General features: G+C 49.1%; 2 protein-coding genes and 1 long non-coding RNA gene across 3 annotated transcripts in view; 1 reads left to right on the top strand and 2 right to left on the bottom strand.

The window, feature by feature from the left end:
* Positions 1-11,409: 11,409 nt before the first annotated feature.
* Positions 11,410-15,550, bottom strand: LOC142585281 (uncharacterized). The gene is made up of 2 exons (XR_012829067.1): positions 14,951-15,550; positions 11,410-12,452 (listed from the first exon to the last, which is right to left on the bottom strand). It is a non-coding gene; the product is annotated as an uncharacterized LOC142585281 (long non-coding RNA).
* LOC142585280 (uncharacterized) lies at positions 13,482-14,954 on the bottom strand. The gene has a single exon (XM_075695912.1). The coding sequence runs from the start codon at positions 14,781-14,783 to the stop codon at positions 13,797-13,799; it is 987 nt and encodes a 328-aa protein (XP_075552027.1). The 5' UTR covers positions 14,784-14,954; the 3' UTR covers positions 13,482-13,796.
* Positions 15,551-16,342: 792 nt separating the features above from the next.
* Positions 16,343-18,083, top strand: part of Ifrd1 (Interferon-related developmental regulator 1) — a 30,931-nt gene continuing 29,190 nt past the window's right edge. The window contains exon 1 of the mRNA XM_075695913.1: positions 16,343-16,544. Coding sequence (XP_075552028.1) covers positions 16,514-16,544 — 31 coding nt within the window. The 5' untranslated portion in view covers positions 16,343-16,513. The remainder of the gene's footprint in view (positions 16,545-18,083) is intronic.

Below are 18,083 nucleotides of genomic sequence, written 5' to 3' on the forward strand. Positions count from 1 at the left end.
TCCATACGGTCGTCTTCCTGTCTATTAAAGCTGTGATTATTGTCGTAGCAGCTTCTTTGCTGCCCCCCCCCCCTCCCTTCCTCCAAAGCGTTCGGAAGTGTATATCCTCCTCAGACAGCTAAGGGACATTGTGGCGTTTCAAGACGCTGCTTATTACCCCGACGAGTATATATATACACGCTACGAACGTGAAAACATTTCTTTTTTTAAATTCAAACATCCAGATTAGACGATGGATGCAGCAACTCCCACTGCTTCGGTACAGTACTGCTTGCATCCGATTCGATTTCATCCGCGGCGGTTGATCGTCATACCTACGGTGTTTCAGCTGCTCAGCACGAGGTCGCGGGTTCAATATACCCAGCCGCGGCGGCCGCGTTCCGACGGGGACGGTACGCAATGATGTAAAAACGCTCGTATAGACTTAGATTTAGGTGAGCGCTGTAGGAGCTCGGGAGGTCCAAATTATTCCGGAGCATCACACACGCGTGTTGCTTTGGCAGACCAATAAACCCCACGATTTGAATTCGCTACACAATTTGACTCTCAAACAAATGACCGCGGGTCAACGTGCGTCACGTGACGCGCAATTCCGATGGACCGTTACACCGACATGTACGAGGCGCCGGAGACGAGGCTACACGCCAGCGCAGCACCCTGACACGGAAGGCAGCGGCAAAAATCTCTGCCAACCGAGGCACCCAAATTCGTTTGTTATAGCTTACCTATAACAAACTATATCCATTTGTAAACCATTTGTAGAGAAGGCACCAGGTCACCCCCGGAAACCAATGTACACGGGGTTATCACTATGACAGATATATATATACGGTTGCGCAGAACTAGACAGTTTTAGTTTCACGTACGTAAAGGCTTTGCGTACGTAGAGCTCTTACGTGTGAGTAGCGCGCCTGCGCAGAATGCTAAGGGTTTGCGTGAGTCTCACGGACGTACGTGAGACTCAAAAGTTTGCGTGCGTTCCTTGCGCACGTAGAGTGCTCCGCGCGGCGGTCTCGCGAGATCTCTAACAAGTGAGAGCATCATTGCAAGATGGCAGCTAAACACGCCGACAAGGTAGCTCCGCGCCTTCGTTTTTCTAAAAGCGACTTGGATTTGTTGCGAGACGCAAGGGAGTGCAACCCTTTCGAGGACAACATGCGATATAGCACTTCTAAGCTCCGATGGGCAGAAGAACACACTTTTACGTGTTTTGCGTGCCAATCCAACTCGACTGGCTTGGCTTTGATTTGTCTTGGATGTCAATGGCTACAGCAGTGTTTATACCTGGCGATAGATGGCGACACATGGTCGCTTTTAGCGTGCGTCGCGTACGTGTAGCTGAAAGCGTTTCAGGTGCAGTGCGCGTATGGTACGCAGAGCTTTCACGTTTGCGAGCGTGAAGTCTCTGCGTACGTGTAACTAAATCTGTCTACTGACCAACATGATTAAATACGACAGTGTTTCTTTGATACCCCCCCTCCAGACGGAGAGAACTGTCTCGCAAGAGGAGCGGCCGAACAGCCCCATGGTCGGCGCCGTTCGGTCTCCTCGCCGACACGGCGAACACGGTCGTGCGTTTTTTCCTGCTGACGCTGCCGCTGCTCCTTGAGCACACTCACACGAGCCGAGAGAGAGAGGGAGGCCCTGGTTCGGTCGATCCCCGCTCCTTCCTTCGCTAGTGACCTGCCCCAATCATCGCGCTAGCGCGCGGAAAAAAAAAACAAGCCTCCTCCTACCGGGTTTCTCGTTCAGCTGAGAGCTGCTTGTGGCTCGAACTGCTCGGCGTTTTTTGTTTTTTCTCTTGCGCGCGCGCGTCGCGCCGCCACAACAGTCGTTTTGTGTTTGGTGCCCTCCCCCCCTCCCCTCCCCCAACATTCTTCTATCGTCCGCTCTCACGAAGGCGAGGTTTGGGTCGACTAAATGACTCCCGAGGAAATGCATAGAGACGGCGGCACACCGCGGAGTTCGCTAAAGGAACGTCAAACACCAACGCGATATAAATTAGGTTTAAACCGTTAAAAGTGTGCTTTCCGGACTCATTCGTGTGGCGAGAAAACGTTGATTACTGACGGCTCGAAACATCGCCGGAATCATCTTAGGGACCCTGGACTGAGGGTTCCTCCCAAACTGCTCTCGCCATTCAAATATTATTAATAAAAATGCTTTACTCTCTCTCTTACTGTCGGAGAAAATAAAAAAAAAAGAACAAATGCCCCCTCCCAGCGCCCCTACTAACGTGGACGCGCGTCGTCCAATGACAACAGACTTGTGTTGCCGACGTCCGTTTTTCAATGCTGTGTTGTGCGTCGAACGCACGCCGAAACTATACAGTTTAAACGCGCGTTTCCGTTTACCTTTCCTTGCCTTACTTGCCTACTGTTTTCTTTTCTTCAAGAAGAGCAAGGCTGGCCTGCTGCAAACGGGTTTCTCGCGTTCCTGAAGAAAATATGAAGTTCGCCGTCATTGCGTTGTTATTCAATAGAATTGAATGCCGACCACGGCGCCAGGAGCAGCAAGCGGCAGCGAGCGATCTGATGCGATTCGTCGCGGGGCAACGTAACTGTTTATAGCGCATAGCATACACACATGCGAACCGTGGGGTCAACATCGACATTTAGGTCTGCTCGCGCATCGTTAGTGGTGGGCTCGGTCTGCGGGCGAGACGGGGGGGGTGGGTGGGGGGGGGGTCCGCGCGGCCGTTTCGGCGGGGTATATGTAATCGAGATGGCGAACTTTCGAGCGGGGCACACAGAGCGCGCGAACGATCAACCGAAAAGTTCGTCGCGGCACGTCGATCTGTAAGACTGTACGCGCAAATCACGAGGGGTCAACCTAAACCGACTAACGTTTAGACTTGCTCGGGCGAATCGCCCCGTGTACATTCAAGAGCCGAGTTGCCGACGCTGTTTTTCTCTGCTGCGTTATACACGCATAAACGACAAATCCAAAGTCGCCTTAACGAGGAGTTCTTTTAACTGGCCCGGTTTACCTTTTACTTTTATTTTTGTCTTTCTCTTTCAGCACAAGCACGGGCGTCCGAACGAGATCGCGTTTCTTACAGTCGTCGCCGTTGACTATTCTGCATTAGTCAGGAACAAATGTATACGCTTAGTCTCGTTAAGTTTGGCGCACAAAGCGACGTTGCAAACCACCATTAGCTATAAGTCATGGTTCTCTGTGGTAATCCCTTGGCTCCATTGTTTGTTAACGTCATGTGGTTGTCGCTAAAAATGTAGAAAAGATCAATAACTAATAAAAAAAAAAGCCTCGTGCTTCGATCCCGCGTAGTCACGTGCCAAGGCTGTCGTGCTGCTGTTCGGCTCGAGGCCGCGTGTTCGACTCCTGACCGCATTATGATGGTGAACGAATGCAAGAAAAAAAAAAAAGAAAGAAAGACACCCGTGAACACGGTGCTTTGGGAGCATATTACAGAATCCACATGGTCAAAATTAATCCGGTGCACACCCGCCACTAAATTCGCGTCCCTGCCCCCCCCCCCCTCTCTCTTTCCACCCCCCTTCCCGCCAGACGTTTAATTAACTCCACAATTTTTTGTTAAACCCGCCTCCTATTTTGTTTCAAGTCCAAAATTTTTCTACACGTCTTCGGTATAGTGTTCCCGGAAAATCAGACGGAATCCTTGTACGACAGTTTGCCCATAGAATGACATAGAAAACAAATGTAGCGACACTATTTGCATGCGGAAACATTTTACCAGTGTTTTGTGCCATAATCTGTCAGCTTTAAAAAAAAAGATAAGACGGAAAGAAAGGAAACACCCGGTATGCCCTAATCAGCGCGTACTGACACTAACTGACACTATAACACGTTGGAAATATTCGCTGCTACACTGCTTTCACCGATAATCTAATTCTAAATACCCAATCCTAATACCAAGGGACATATATATATATATATATGTGTGTGTGTGTGTGTGTGTGTGTGTGTGTGTGTGTGTGTGTGTGTGTGTGTGTGTGTGTGTGTGTGTGTGTGTGTGTGTGTGTGTGTGTGTGTGTGTGTGTGTGTGTGTGTGTGTTAAGCGAGTAGTTAACATTGTGCCCAGGGCTGAACTGTCAAAAAAGAAATAACAATAAAATAAATGAATAAATAAAAAATGAACAGTGACATTTGAGAAGACAGAGTACTTTAATACAGTAGGACGTTCCGAGTCCAACGCCCGTGCTCACTTAAGATGTAGCTTTCCCCGCTGCTCCTCCAAGTTAAGTTATTTTCGTCTCTTCGTCGCGCAGTGTTCTGATTTCTATTTGTTTTTCTTCTTTGCGCAGCCGCCGCTGATACCATAGGCAAGCTGTGCAAAGCCTGATTGTCCTCAATCCAAGGTGAATAAAAAATAAAATATATTGAGACAGAACTGTATACTGTCTGACTTACGCATATACCGTGTGTCCCAGCTAACGTTGGCCAAGCTGTTCAACGAAAAAATAAAAATAAAAATAAATAAATAAAATGTCGAACACTGCGCAAGATTACTATCATAAGACCTAGGATGTTCGGTTGCCAGAGTTCTGAAAACCAAACACCATAGGTCTTAAAATCGTAGTTTGGGCCGTGGTTTCTAAATATTCTTTACTTTTTTTTTTTTTCATTGAACATGGCTAACGTTAGCTGGAACAGCCGATAAGCACACAAAACGTATTTCTGCGCTTCCTTTGACACAATTAAATGCGAGCAGAATTAAGACAGCGAGAACACTGCAAAATACACACGCTTCTCTCTCAGCTATAGACAAGGGTCGTAAACTACAGCGTTTTAAGTGATCGCTTTTACAACCAGATCTGCAAACAACTATTCATGCATTCAAAGTTATACTTTCACTAACTTTTGTGATCACACGGAAACTACGCCTTCTTATAAAACTAAGAAGGTCTCCGTGGATGTTTCATGATCCTCGATATAGCACCAATTATCGGCATAATTAGATGAAGTACACCAAACTTTATATGGCATGTAGTAACAACAAAATTGAAGCCATATCCAGTACATCAAGTGTGCTCATCGCTGGAAATCGTGTACAAAGCACCACTGTCGAGATATGCGCCGTCAAAATTTGCGACTAACAGCACTTCTGTTTTAGCTAACCAGCAAGGCGCCTTATCTTCACACAGCCCAGATAGGTGTCAAGTGGATCCGCAGCGTAATTCGCCGCAAAGTCAGAGGTCATATCTCTCGAAAATGATGCCAGAGGGAGCATTTATACTAAGTGGATATGACTCTACTGCACTGTTCGGCTTCAGTAGCATAACTGGGGCCTGTACCTTAAAGTTAACAAATACAATAATTAATTTGTTAAGCCTTTGTTTATCAGCTAACATAACAGTACTATTTGTGCAAGTAATGAGCGCCTGAACGGTGAAACAAGGCAGGGAATAGAAGTATACACGCTACACCCGCAGAGCAAACGGCTACGTCATTCGTTTTGTTTAGTACGTTTCCGTTCTAACGGACGTGTTGTACGCCTCCTTAGTTTTGTACCTCGCTCCATCAACAAAAGGCAACCCCACTTCGCTCATCAAGAACTGGGCTGCCTCAGCTAAGTGCTTCGACGACAGATTCGGGAGCCGAACGCGAAATGTAGCGGGAAATCGGGTTAAATGGCGCCCATTCATCTTGTACTGCGCTAACTACTACTGCGAAATCACCAAGAAACGAAATGACCCATGCGACCGGAACGACCCAGCGTACCTCGTGCAGCCAGATTATCCGCAACGCAGACCGCGACGTCGTCTGCGGCGCCGTCTGCTAGCAGCAGCAGTAGGCGCGCGACCTACGAGATTCGCGCGGCGCCGATCTCGGAATCAACAAAAAATAGCGAAGAGGAGGAGTAGGCGAGCGCCGCCGGCAGCCGCCACCGCTACCAACGCTTCCGATCGGAGACGCAAACTGCCTAGACTGAGCGACAGACGATTCCACGCCCCCACTGGTTCTCCCAACTCTCATCTTGTCGACCCCCTGCCGCGCACGAAAAGCACGCTTAGCTCTCTTCGCTGCCTTCACCAGCCGTAAGAAGGAGCGTACTCGCACAAAAAAAGGCAAGAGGAACGCGGTTCGTAACAAACAAGCGTGTTTCCGCTTTCGTATGAGAAGCAGATAGCTCTGTCTGTGAAGAGGGTATGGGGCATGTCATCTTCGACCCTCTCTGCAAAATGTTGCGGGTATTTCTTTTTCTCCGAGTTCCGATATTACAGTCTTCAACGAGACCACGCTAACGTACTGTGAACGAACAGGATACTGTGCAAGTATATATAAGCAGAGTGCGTTTATTTGGGCCAATCGGTGCATGCACCGGTGACGACACGGCGCTTTTGAAACAGGACATAGAACAGACGACAAACAAGAGCAGCGTTCGTGTACAGTGTTGTTCGTGTGTGCCGTCTGCTCTATGCACCGTTCAAAAACGCTGTTTACTTCATCGCCCAAATCATACAAGTTCGGCCAACGCTCTTCGACATGGCTCGGCCACCTAACAGAAACTTCCCGCTGCCTATTGGGCCATATACCTCGCATTAGTCGCACTGTATTGTTGAGCTACTGCTGTTGAGTTTTCAAAAGAAGAAAAAGGAAAAAAAAGAAGAAAAGGTTTGCCCGCCATACAAAAAATGGGCTATGTTACTTCTGACAGCACAGCGACGCATCGAAAATTTAGCATCTCGACTTTCTGAGCTTAAAGCACCAGGTGAGAGTAACGCAATTCTAGCATATAACGGCGCTTGCGCGCAATAAATACAGAGGTGCCACGGTGGCCCGCCAAAGGCGCACTGCCGTGAATTTCCCGTCAATCCGTCGCCTTTCTCTGACAACGATCACTAAGCACGTTAGCGCTCGGTGCGGAAAGCGCAGCGCAGACGGCTTCGCAAAATCGGAACAAACCAATATGAACCAACAACTCGCACAGGCCTGCGACATCCGCATGACCTTATTTTCTTTTCTTTCCTCTCTCCCCTCCGGTTCCGTAATAGAAGCAGCTGGTGTTAGCTTGCCTAGAACGCGCCACAACTTTTTATCTCTCTCTCTCTCTCTCTCTGCTTAGCGTGCCCTCGGCCTACATTTGAATTCGCGACGCAGCGCGAATCTCTCGCTTTAACAAAACCGAAAGACTGAGAGAACGCAAGAGCTCCATTTTCAGGCTGACACGAAGGACGATTTCCATTCGAAGGCGTATTAACGTTTTCTGCTGGCTGCATATTAATGGGCGGGAACGGCTCACCAGCGACGAAAAGCAAGAAGCGGTCCACTAACTATATAAAAAAAGCTGGGGCTCCCTGGCCCACTATATGGGGACGGCTCCAGCTAGTGCTAGATAAGTTTTGAGAGCAGTTTCTAGTGCCTCTTCAACCAGTCTACGCACTTCACGCTCCATGACACGTTTACGCACCGTTTTGCTAAGGCAAAGTACCACCGCTGGCCGCACAAACACACCCTCGAACCTTACACTTTTCTCCCCTGTTTGTACATTTCCCGTGGCGCCGGATAACACAAAAAGACATCGTCCGCTAATATCGCCTACCCTTCCTCATACCCCTCACGCTCAATAATCACGGGATGCTTTAATAAATAATCGATCCAAATAGAGCTCAGGCGATCGAAGGAAGCCGGCCGCAAAAGCGAGCCGCAGAAGCGATTTCGAAAAACCCGCGACCGAAAGGTGACGTCATCTCCGAGTCTCGCCTCAATGCTGAAGAAGCTTCCTCGATTTGTAGTAGGTTTTGAATGTATTTGAACTTAGAGCCGCTGTGTAACCCGATTATGACTGTTCTTCGCTTGTTTCGAAAACGCACACCGCACGACTCGAACGACGAACAGCCCGTGCCGTGACGTCAAACGTATCGTCCGACGCTCGCCAAGTTTAGTGTCGTATCCATGCACGTGTTTTCCTCGTGGCCTGCTAAGACATGCCCCGAAACATGGCAGTCGCTAGTTTCAAAAAGATGGTTATAAAAGTACACTTGAAACTTCGGGAGGTTAATGCTAAGGCCGCTCGACGCATTCAGCACGAAAGCTAATGCTCACACGTGAAGGACAAAGCTTTGGAAAATGAAGTGGCATAAGGAGGATAGGATTAGCGTTCGACAGAGCTTTTGCGGGTAGTTTCACTGAAGCGGTTTGAAATCGGGCCATTAACAGTCGGACGTGGAAGCTGTGTAACGCAAAAACAAAATAAAGAAATGAAACTGGTAAAAATGTGCGTCGATCTTCTCTGGCTCCCTGTTTGCTGCTATAAAGAAACTCAATTTTTTTTTTTCGAAGCGAAAAATCAAATTTAAGTTTCCTCGCCCAAGAAGGTCCCCCTCATAGCACCACCCCTCCCCTCCGCGCTAGCAGAACGAATAAAGCTTTCAAGGATTCCTGCATATCTACGCTACTGAAACCGCAGACCCAGCCTTTGCTTAATTATTTTGGCTACCGACCCCGACTGGCTTTCTTTCTCCCCTCTCTTTTTTAAACGAAACGCGACGGAAAATCACACGTAGCGCGAACAATGGCAGCCCTAATCACACCTACTACGCCTCTTCTTGAAACGAAAACGAACGTATGCGTGGAGGAGTCGGATCACCACTCCCTCTCCGCTACCCCCCCCCCCCCTCGCGTCAGCAGCCAAAGGCGTGGCGCATGTGTTACCTTCCTACGCACAAGTTGCGAAAAAAACTTATCGCGCCCCCAGAACCTCGTTGCGAAATTGCGACGCCCGCGCCCGACAGAGGTATATAGTATACTACAGCTGGCCTCCATCTTGTGTGTAACGCCATCATCGGCGCGAAGCGAGCGAACGAGTTGCGCAGTAAAGTGACCGCCGACTAGGCCCTCAAACGGCCGCAGCCGTCTGTCCTTCTCGTCTGTTCTTTTTTTTCTTCTTCATTCCGTGTTTTCCTCAACACAACCAGCAGCTTCCCCTCCCATCTGCCGCAGTGTACGACATAAAGGTTGTTCGCTTCACTCCTAGACTGTGCCTCATCCGGAACCGCAGAGCTGTACAGAGCTCTAGCGCGCCATTGTGTATACATACATATACGCGACAGGGGCATTAGCTTTCTTTCTTTTTTTTTTTTTTCCTGCTCGCTTTCCGGCGAACGCGCAGCCGTTAGTATAGGAGCCATTGTCTCAACGAAACGCGACGACTGGGAGTCACCGTTACGAAAGTCGTGTGTGTGTGTGGGGGGGGGGGGGGGGGGGGATGAGAGCTAGTGTCATTGAGGCCTCGTCTAGCAGGCTTAAGCGACGCATTTTCGAGGCTATGGGAGGTCAGGGTAGTAAAACTGCCGCGGGACCATCTACGGAGTATTTTCCTCAACGAGAAAAGCTTCACGGAGAGGTGGAAGAGGGCGCTGCTGTTCCTTACTCGGTAAATTACTCGGCGTAATGGCGCAGTTGAGTCTCGTGCATCCACTCCATCAGATCGCTGCAAATTAATCTACCGCGCTGCCACGCTCCGCGGGCAGGTGGAATAGGCGCGGTTTTCCCGTGAAGAAAACGGGAACCGCGGTGTTTCTTTGCCCCCTGCCGATCACGGCTCAGCGGGAACAGCTAATTAGCATTCAAGAAAGTATAATCCCACGTTTTAACGGTATTATTCTGTACGGGAAACCTTTTGCCACACGGACGCAGTATGTAGACACCTCTTTTACATACCGCTAGTTAATTGACTCCTAATGTGACCCGTAATCAGGACACGGATACTAATTAGGTGTTCACGCTAAATGTCATTGGTGGTGTATCACAAAGAGGAAACCACGCGACGTGGGGAACTGATTTGGGCTCCTACGATAAACGCGCTTCGCGTGGCGTTAATTTGCCACGATTTCTAAAACTAGAACAAATTCGTGACGAATTTCTTTGCCGGCGTGGCTGCCGTCAGCTGGCTGGCATCAACGCGTCCATACGCCGCATGATGGCGATGTAATCCGAGACCGAAATGTGCTTTGTGGGAATTCACCTTACAGCGCATATACATATGACGCACACACTACATATCCGGCGGGCCTCCTGTTGCATATGCGATCTTAGCGAGGTTCGAAGCGCCACTGATGTAACACCGTACACGGGCTGCTCGGTCCTTCACGCAAAGAACGTCAATTTCAGAACGTACGTGCTGGATTTTATTCATTTTGAATGAATGAAAGCGCTTTTGATTCTGTTACCGTGCTTTCGAGTGTATATTACTTTTACAGCAAATATTCTCTGCGCTGTTCTTCAAAACAAAGATAAAGAAAAGGAGGAGTGGGAAGGAAACGTTGTCGTACCGTCTGCTAATGTTGTTTTTCGCCGAGAATTTCCTTCGCGTTGTTTCAGCGCGTTGATTTGCAATAATGAATTTCGTTTGCACATCTGATATTTGTAAACACCTTGTGGCCAGGCAGCTGCTACATATAAGGGGGGGGTGTGCTGTGACCTTGTCAAGCTGCTGTTATCGATAGCTTTCCTTCTTTCCGCTGATCTCCAGATTACATATGTCATTACATATTTCTCGCCGTCAAAACAGAATGTGCAAAACGCCGAGTGAAGAATACGTTGGAAACGACTTTCGCGTATACCGTTCAGGGATCGTATATATGTATCACATCTACTTGGATGGCTGGCGCAAATATATACTGCCTGGGCCCCATTCAGACGCGGTCACGATGGGCCTTCGCCTAGGTGTATGCATTCTTATACACCCTGGCAGTTACGGCTCGCGATGTCTTTCTTTCTCTTATATTTTTTTTTTTCATCGAACCACCGTCGCGTTCGTTCAGGCGTTCAGCCGCGCGGCAAAAATACGTGCCACTTATAGACGGACGGAGCACGGTACAGGGATTCGTCACGACTATATACGTAAGTCGTACAGCTATTGGGCCTGATTGAGCAAACCGGCAGACTCGCAATAAGCGCAGAGTTTTCTATATCTTAAGAAGTTAGAGGTGGCGTCCCGGGCTCGGGATTCCGCGCTGTGTCGGAATAGCTCGTTTAAAGCTGCAAGGCTGATCCCTGTGCAAGATATGGGATAATAGAAACTTTTTAAGACTCTCTCTCTCTCTCTATATATATATATATTGTCCCTCTTTCTCTCCCCTACGTAAAAGCTATCATGCATATCCGCGCAAACGAAACAGTTGGTTGTGGTATGGGAAAGCTCTCTGCTGACGAGGCGAACGTAACCAACGCCCACACAACGCTTTCGTTGTTCTCTCCCCGCGTTAACACCAGTACACCGACGTCGTTCGCGAGGCTTCACTACACATCGTCGTACGGCGCACGAACTTTTTTTTTTTAGCGACGTAGAAGCAGCGATCCGCACTGAGCCGGCAACAGTGTCGTGATCAGCTTCAACACAGTTCTCGTCTCGCTCTATATGCCGACGCAACTTCGAAACGTGCGTAAAGCGCAAGTGATACGTTAACTGGCGCGACCCAGCCGTCAAGTGACGATGGCAGTTTACTGTAAACTTTACCATCCTTAAGTGGCTCACATGGCGTGAAAACGCGTCACTCTACGCCAGTGCACAAACACTGAACATCTCACACGTCAGGAATCTTACTCTCCGACCTGGCAAGACAAAAAAAAAAAGAAAAAAAAACTGAATTAGCTAGGTCAGGGAGGCGGCAGGTGCCAGTGGGGCCTTGGACTGAGAGACTCCGACCATCCGACCTCAAAAGCTATTTCCTGTCCAACAAAGTTTCTCTCTATATGTACATATGTACTTGAAGTTACCTGGTTCCTTCCAGTACCTTCTCGATGCATTTTTTTTCTTTATTTTTACAGCGATGACCACGACAACGCGCATTTGAATTTACTCTCGAGTTTTCCAACTGGCGCCGGCTACGCGAGTAGCGTGAACCCATAGTTAGGTGCAGCCCGAGTCGGACGTACGCGATATTGCAATATAACGGAAATCCCGGAAATTAATGAACAGTGGCAGAACAAAGAATGTCGCTGGAGTTAAGCGTTTCGCGAAACCTTGGTAACTTTGTCAAAACTATGGCTCCAGAGATAAGTCTTTGTCCGACCACTATTGCGTCTCCATCCTACTGTGAACCTCTATCTTGCTTGGATTTCACTCGAGGACGAGCAACTTGGTGAAGTTAATATAACTAGAGCTCTTCTCTCTTTTCACGTCCGAGGAGGCATATTACAGACACCCGTGCCCCAAAAAATGCCCACCGCCTCGCTTGGCGCGTTGTTCAGCCGGCGCTGCAGTTGCTGCTGCCCCTCAGAGTGCTGTGTGCCCCCTTCCCTTTCTTTTTTTCTGGTGGCAGGCCATGCGTGGCAGGATGGAATGCGACCATCGCGTGGTTGTTCGAGCTGCCTCCGACCCCACGGAGAGTAGAGAATGAGGAGGAGGCTCAGCAGGCCGTCGTTGTGCTGCCTCTGGGAGGAGGGGGGGTTGGAGGGAACCTGGGGTCCGCCAGCACCACAGCTCGGGCCCCCACGGCTCGAACTCTCTCTCTCTCTCCCCGCACCTGGCAGCAGCAAAGACAGTGGAGAGGGGGCATCAGTGCCCGGCCCTGGGTACTTTTTTTTTTTACATCTCATTTCTCCCCTGCTAGCGATGCTGTTAACGTTCGGCCGAGCAAGGCTACAATCGTCGGGTCAGAAGAAAACTCCGCGAACACAAAAAAACAGCATGTCTTCTGAGCCGGCTTGCAGTCTCGCTCGACCTAACGTGACAATGTACAGCTGCCGTGACACCCAAACCCGAACAAGCACGCCCCGCATATGGCCACTTTCATCTAATGAAGCTTTTGCCGGGGAAAAAAAAAATTATTGTTCCAATTGGCAGCAGAGAAAGCTGTGTTCTGGTTAAGTGTGACGGCGGCTGTATACCAGTGCATGCCAGAATTAACTAGGAAGGCGAACACATGCTTCGGCCCACTGGCACGTTCAAACACGTCAGGCTTACACTAGATATTCGAAACAAAATTTCCATGAACAGACTGCTTTTAGTCGTGGCAACGGTTAAAATGGCGTGGAAATTCGCCTGAATGCCAGCTCTACGTCTGCTTGCAGAAGAACACTTCTGGACCCAGACGCAGCCAACGTCTACGCCAGCTTTCCTTGCGCGAGATCCAAGGGATTTTGCCACATCAACCTGGCTCGCTTCTGGTGAACTTTGTTGTTTTTTGTCGCCTCTCTTCTCTACTACAAGTGCAAAGCTGCCTGATCGAGTACTCTGCTGCGGCGGCGAATTTCCTCCCCTAGATGGTCTGCTTCAACAAGGGGAGTAAAATGAAATGTCGCTAAGGTTGAGGTGACCGGCTTCACTACACCACTCCAAACTCACCCATGGTAATCTCCTTCATAAACTAGAACGGCAACTGGTCGGTTTAAGGCGGCCCCTGTAGTGATCCTTATTGTATGTACGTAGTGCCCAGACACATATATATATTATGGATCGTCAGGTGACTACTGCGTGTGCGAGCTTCAGAAACGGGCAAAATACGCACCGTTTTGAAGAAATAATTTCGGAAACAAAATAAGACAAGGTCGAGTGCTGTTTTGGTGGCAATTGGTCCACATTTTTTTTCTTTCTCTCTCTTCTGTCGCTTTTTTTTTCGCTTCATTTTTCTTTTAATGAGCGATGCAGCATCTTCGATGAATGGTGAGCTGCCCAAGAAAAAAAAAAGAAAAAAAAAGGAAAAACGTATGTACAGGACTAGACCGGGTAGCGGGTGACGCTTACCGCCGACTGCCAAAAACAGCAGCAGCCGAACAGAAAAGTGTTTAAATAATATACAAAAAGAAAAAAAAAAGGCTTCCCCGTAGGGGAAAGTATCTACAGGAGACGCGGCCCCTCAAAACGCGAACTAGGGCCGGCTGTAGTCCTCTTCAGCGTCCTGGCCGCTGTCCTCTTCCTCGCGACCACTGTCATCAGACTCCTCGCCACTCTCTTCTTCCTCGTCCTGGTGATCGGCGCCCTGGTCACTGTCGTCGTCGTGGCCAGAGGACGAGGACGACGTGACGGTGGTGGTTAGACTGGAAGTAGCCGCGGAGCGTAGCGTGACGTTCAGCTTCAACAGCGACTGGTTCTCGTCCTGCAACCGCAGGAGCTGCCGCTGAAGCTCCTCCAGACAGTTCTGCGGGTCCAACTTGTGCAGTTCGTCACAAAGTTCGGTGGCGCTGCTCTCCAGCGCCGTGTACCTCTCGAGCACTTCGGCGCGCGACAACCGCATGAGTTCGTCGAAGCGCGCGTTGCTGTACACCGCCTCGAAGTCCTTCTCGTAAAACTCTGCAATGTTGTCGTAATCGAGGCATTCGTAGTCCTCGCCGGCCGGGAACCACGACTGCGGCTGTCCCTCTTCGCCGGACTCGTCCGTATGCGTGCCGTACTGGTGGTGATAGTGGTTACCAGACGACGCGTGAACGTCGTCTGCTCCACGCGCGCAGCCGCCGTTGCGGTCCGGGTTCTGCACACCGTTGTTGGGGTACGCCGCCTCGAAGCTTTGGTACAGGGCACAGTTCTCGTGGTCGTCGATGATGAACTGCGTGAAATTGGCCGGAGCCTTGGGCACTTCGCGGGGACGAATCACGACCTCCTTCCTGCGTCGCTTGGCCGGACTCCGTTTCGGGGGGCTAGCAGCATCCGACGACGATAGTACGGCGTCCGGATCGTCGCGGCCTTGACGGCGCTTCTTGCCGCGACGTCTCTTGCGATGCTTGCCCGCGCGCACGACGAGCGTCTCGCTTCCGGCGGGCTCTGTAGTAGCGACCGTCATCTCTTTGTCTAAAGTCATCGGCGGGTCCGCCGTTCCGTTCAGGGACAGGGACGGAGCGCTCGAAACACAAGCGATCATTCGGCGCAAACTATTTCCAAGGTTGATCGCAAAGCGCTAATACGGGTCACTATAAAGTGCACAACACGGTATTCTGGGAGCCAGCCGCTTAGCAGCGGGCACGCGACTCCCGATAAAAGTCACGCGAGTAACCTGCAAAGGCAACGCGAGAGAGAAAGGCGTATCACCTTGGTGTGACTTGAAGAGTAGGCCGGGCCGATCTCAATCCTCGTCCTTCGCTGCTTCGGCAGACGACAAACTCGCAGATGCGGCGGCCCTCGTTCGTGATGCAGTCACCCTTCAACGTAGTGGTTCGATCCCAAAGCACGCGGCACTTCCTCGCCGTCGATCAGCCTTCCTGCCACCGTGAATTGTCTTTGAAGCAGTCCGTTGACAGAAAACGCACACGAAACGTAAACCGTGAAGAGGAGCGCTGCTGCGACATAACCGAGCCAGTTCCAAGCGCTCAACTGACGTTCCTTGCCCGTGTGACGTCGTACTTATAACCTTCGTTACGTCACCGCTACGGTGGTCTGGCCGACCAATGGCGACACGCTGGATATATTGGGCTCTCCGGTGGGGCGGCATAATGAAGGGAAAGGGCGGAGAAGGTTCGTTTTTTGTTTTTAGTTTCGTTTTCTTTTGACTCTTTCGCTGCCTTGCGCGTGCCACGAAGCCATCGCAAACGTTGTAGAAACGACCGACGCTTCGAATTTGGCGTTTTGAACCGAGGGCTTGGCTTGACTGAAATTTTCGTTTACATTTCGTTTTACCGTTATTTTTTTGTGGTTGTTCTGCGCTTTGATCGCGCTGGCGTAAGCACCGTAGCGGGACCACAGCTGACACCAAACGTCTCAACGAACGCGACGAGCTTCCTTTTCGTTTTTACCGACAGAGAAGCTTTGTTACGCGGGCGAAATTGCAAACGTTGGGAAACGAGTGCTGAATAGAGAAGGAACACAACATGTAAATGTAACGATCCATTCCTAGGTGCGAAGATAGAGAACATTGCTTGATTAATCGAGCTACGTGTGACTTTGTACGAACGCAAGAAGTGTAGGGCCACTGCTTTCGTATGTATAGCGTCAACGTGCCAATTTTCGTTGAAAAACCTCGACCGTGGCATCTTCCCTGGAGGTAAACTGACACGCCCAAGCCTTGCCCCCTTTTTGCATTTTATGTCGAGCAGCTCGGTTGGTAGCTCGCTCGCGAAGAGAAAATCGGTTCACCAAACGATATCAACGGTAATAAAACCATTGCGGCTCCGGTGTGGGACACGAAATGTAGTTGCAATAATTCAGAACGACATAAGAACTAAATGCACAAATTCCGAGCACTATGCAGACAAGGGCGACAGGGTTGAATACATTTGTCACGCGAGTTGATTACTCAAGCCTTCTGGTGGCAGACTAATTTTATCTTTTATTTAAAACCTAGTATATTAGTTTATAATTTTTTATTCAAATTCATTTTATTATTACCATCATTATTAAAGTACTTTCCTGAAGTAAAAGTACACGATATGTGAATATTAACTTGTCTTAATACTAGCGCCACTATGAAACCGAACTCGGAGTTGTTTTTGGTATTTGTCACATCAGACGTCCATCTCACCATGTGGATACAGCCTCTCACATTTGTAAACAAATATTGCGTCTTTGAGAAAGATTACATATTTAGATCGATATTCGTCTGTTGCCCTTCTTGATTAAGGGGCTTCCTAGGTTTTTTAGACTAGTCCATTGGACGCGATGCCGAAAGGCAAGAAGAAATCCAAGGCAGGTAAGTGTCCAGGCCTAATCTTTAGTGCTAGTCACGTATCGTTTTGTCACTTTCGCCGCGGACGACGTTCGCTTTAATTTACTCTGGACCGTTTACTTTGTCAGCTTCACGAGCGCAAGCAGCGGTGAGCTTATGTTCAGCGTGAAATTTGATCCTAGAACGGAACTGAGCGCGCGGGTTGTCGCTGATACCAGCCGACCTTGTAGCCGAGTTTGAATGAAATGTCGCTCCCATATGTTGGCGAGTTCGACTCGACTTCTGCGTGTCGGGATTAAACTTCTGCGCGTATCCTTAGCGTTATGTGGCCTAGCAATAGGTTCGTGTTTAGTACTTGAAAACGGAACCGAGTGACAACGGCTTTTTAATGCCCTAAACCTCGCTTGGGCCCTTGTTCAAGGTCGCCAGTCCACTCGCTGCCGTTGAACGCGTTTTCCTAGTAGAACATTCATGACGTCATGACGCCTGCAAGAACTTACAGGCTGTTAGTTTTGGGTTTGTTCTCGTAAACTTTTGAGCTCCTAAGTCTAACGCGAGAAACCACGTGTTCCGAAGGTGCCAGTTCTTTGAAAGGAAAGCTGGGCGCCAAAAAAGTGGGCAATATTTCGCACTGTGGCTTGTTTCGGTGCCTTCTCATTCGTATCTTTTTCTGAGCAATAAATTCTTTGAAACGGGTCCAATGAACTTGTGTATATTGTCTATTCACTCGTGTGCGCAATTTGCGGGCCTATTTGGCGCCGACGGTCCAAGAATAGTCATTGCGTTGAAAGATGATCACTGTTGATGATCATCATAACGGGAAGTGTTGAGCGCATGGAATGCGTCGCACGGGAAACAAAAGAAAAGGCTATAGCCCCGTTGGTTTCTCGTGTTTGGGAATCTGCAGAAGAGAGTTTGCAGTTGGTGTAGTTTAAACATGGGTGTTTCGAACGGAAAGAGCGCAATGAAAACATTGTATTACATGTGCTTTCGGAGAACCTCGTTGCATGGAAACAATGCCAGACTATGTGATGGAAGGAAGATCTAAGATGGCATGCTTAGATTCTTAACTAGCTGTGAGAAACTGATGGTTGTGCTCGGATCTTGGATCACAGCGCAGCTTTAGGCATTACTTGCCCCAACGGGGTACTAGATTCAAAACGTGCTGGTGTCGCCGTTGTCTTTGTCCCTCTGAGTAGAACTGCCTGACACAAGCGTCTTATACCCTTTCATTTTCTCTAGAATGCTAAATGCATATAGTACCTCACCAACCATAAAAAAACTAAATGAGAATGAAAAGGTGCAAACAGAATAAATACACAGGGGGACGTATTTCTTAATACCCTATTGTTCATGGGGAGTGTGCCCTGCATTTCATTTTGGCTAATAAAAATTGGCAGCACATCTATCAGGAAAGTGCTTTGCACACAAAAACAATCATACAGTCTCTCTGTATAAGCCAAGTATGAATGAATGAATGGTTCAGAAAGAGACAGAAATGTGTGATGTATGGCGAGGATTCGCGAATTGCAGAACGTAAAGGCTTGCTTATAGTTTGAGGGG

The sequence above is a fragment of the Dermacentor variabilis genome, chromosome 6 (assembly GCF_050947875.1).
Source record: "Dermacentor variabilis isolate Ectoservices chromosome 6, ASM5094787v1, whole genome shotgun sequence".
NCBI classification, from domain to species: Eukaryota; Metazoa; Arthropoda; class Arachnida; order Ixodida; family Ixodidae; genus Dermacentor; species Dermacentor variabilis.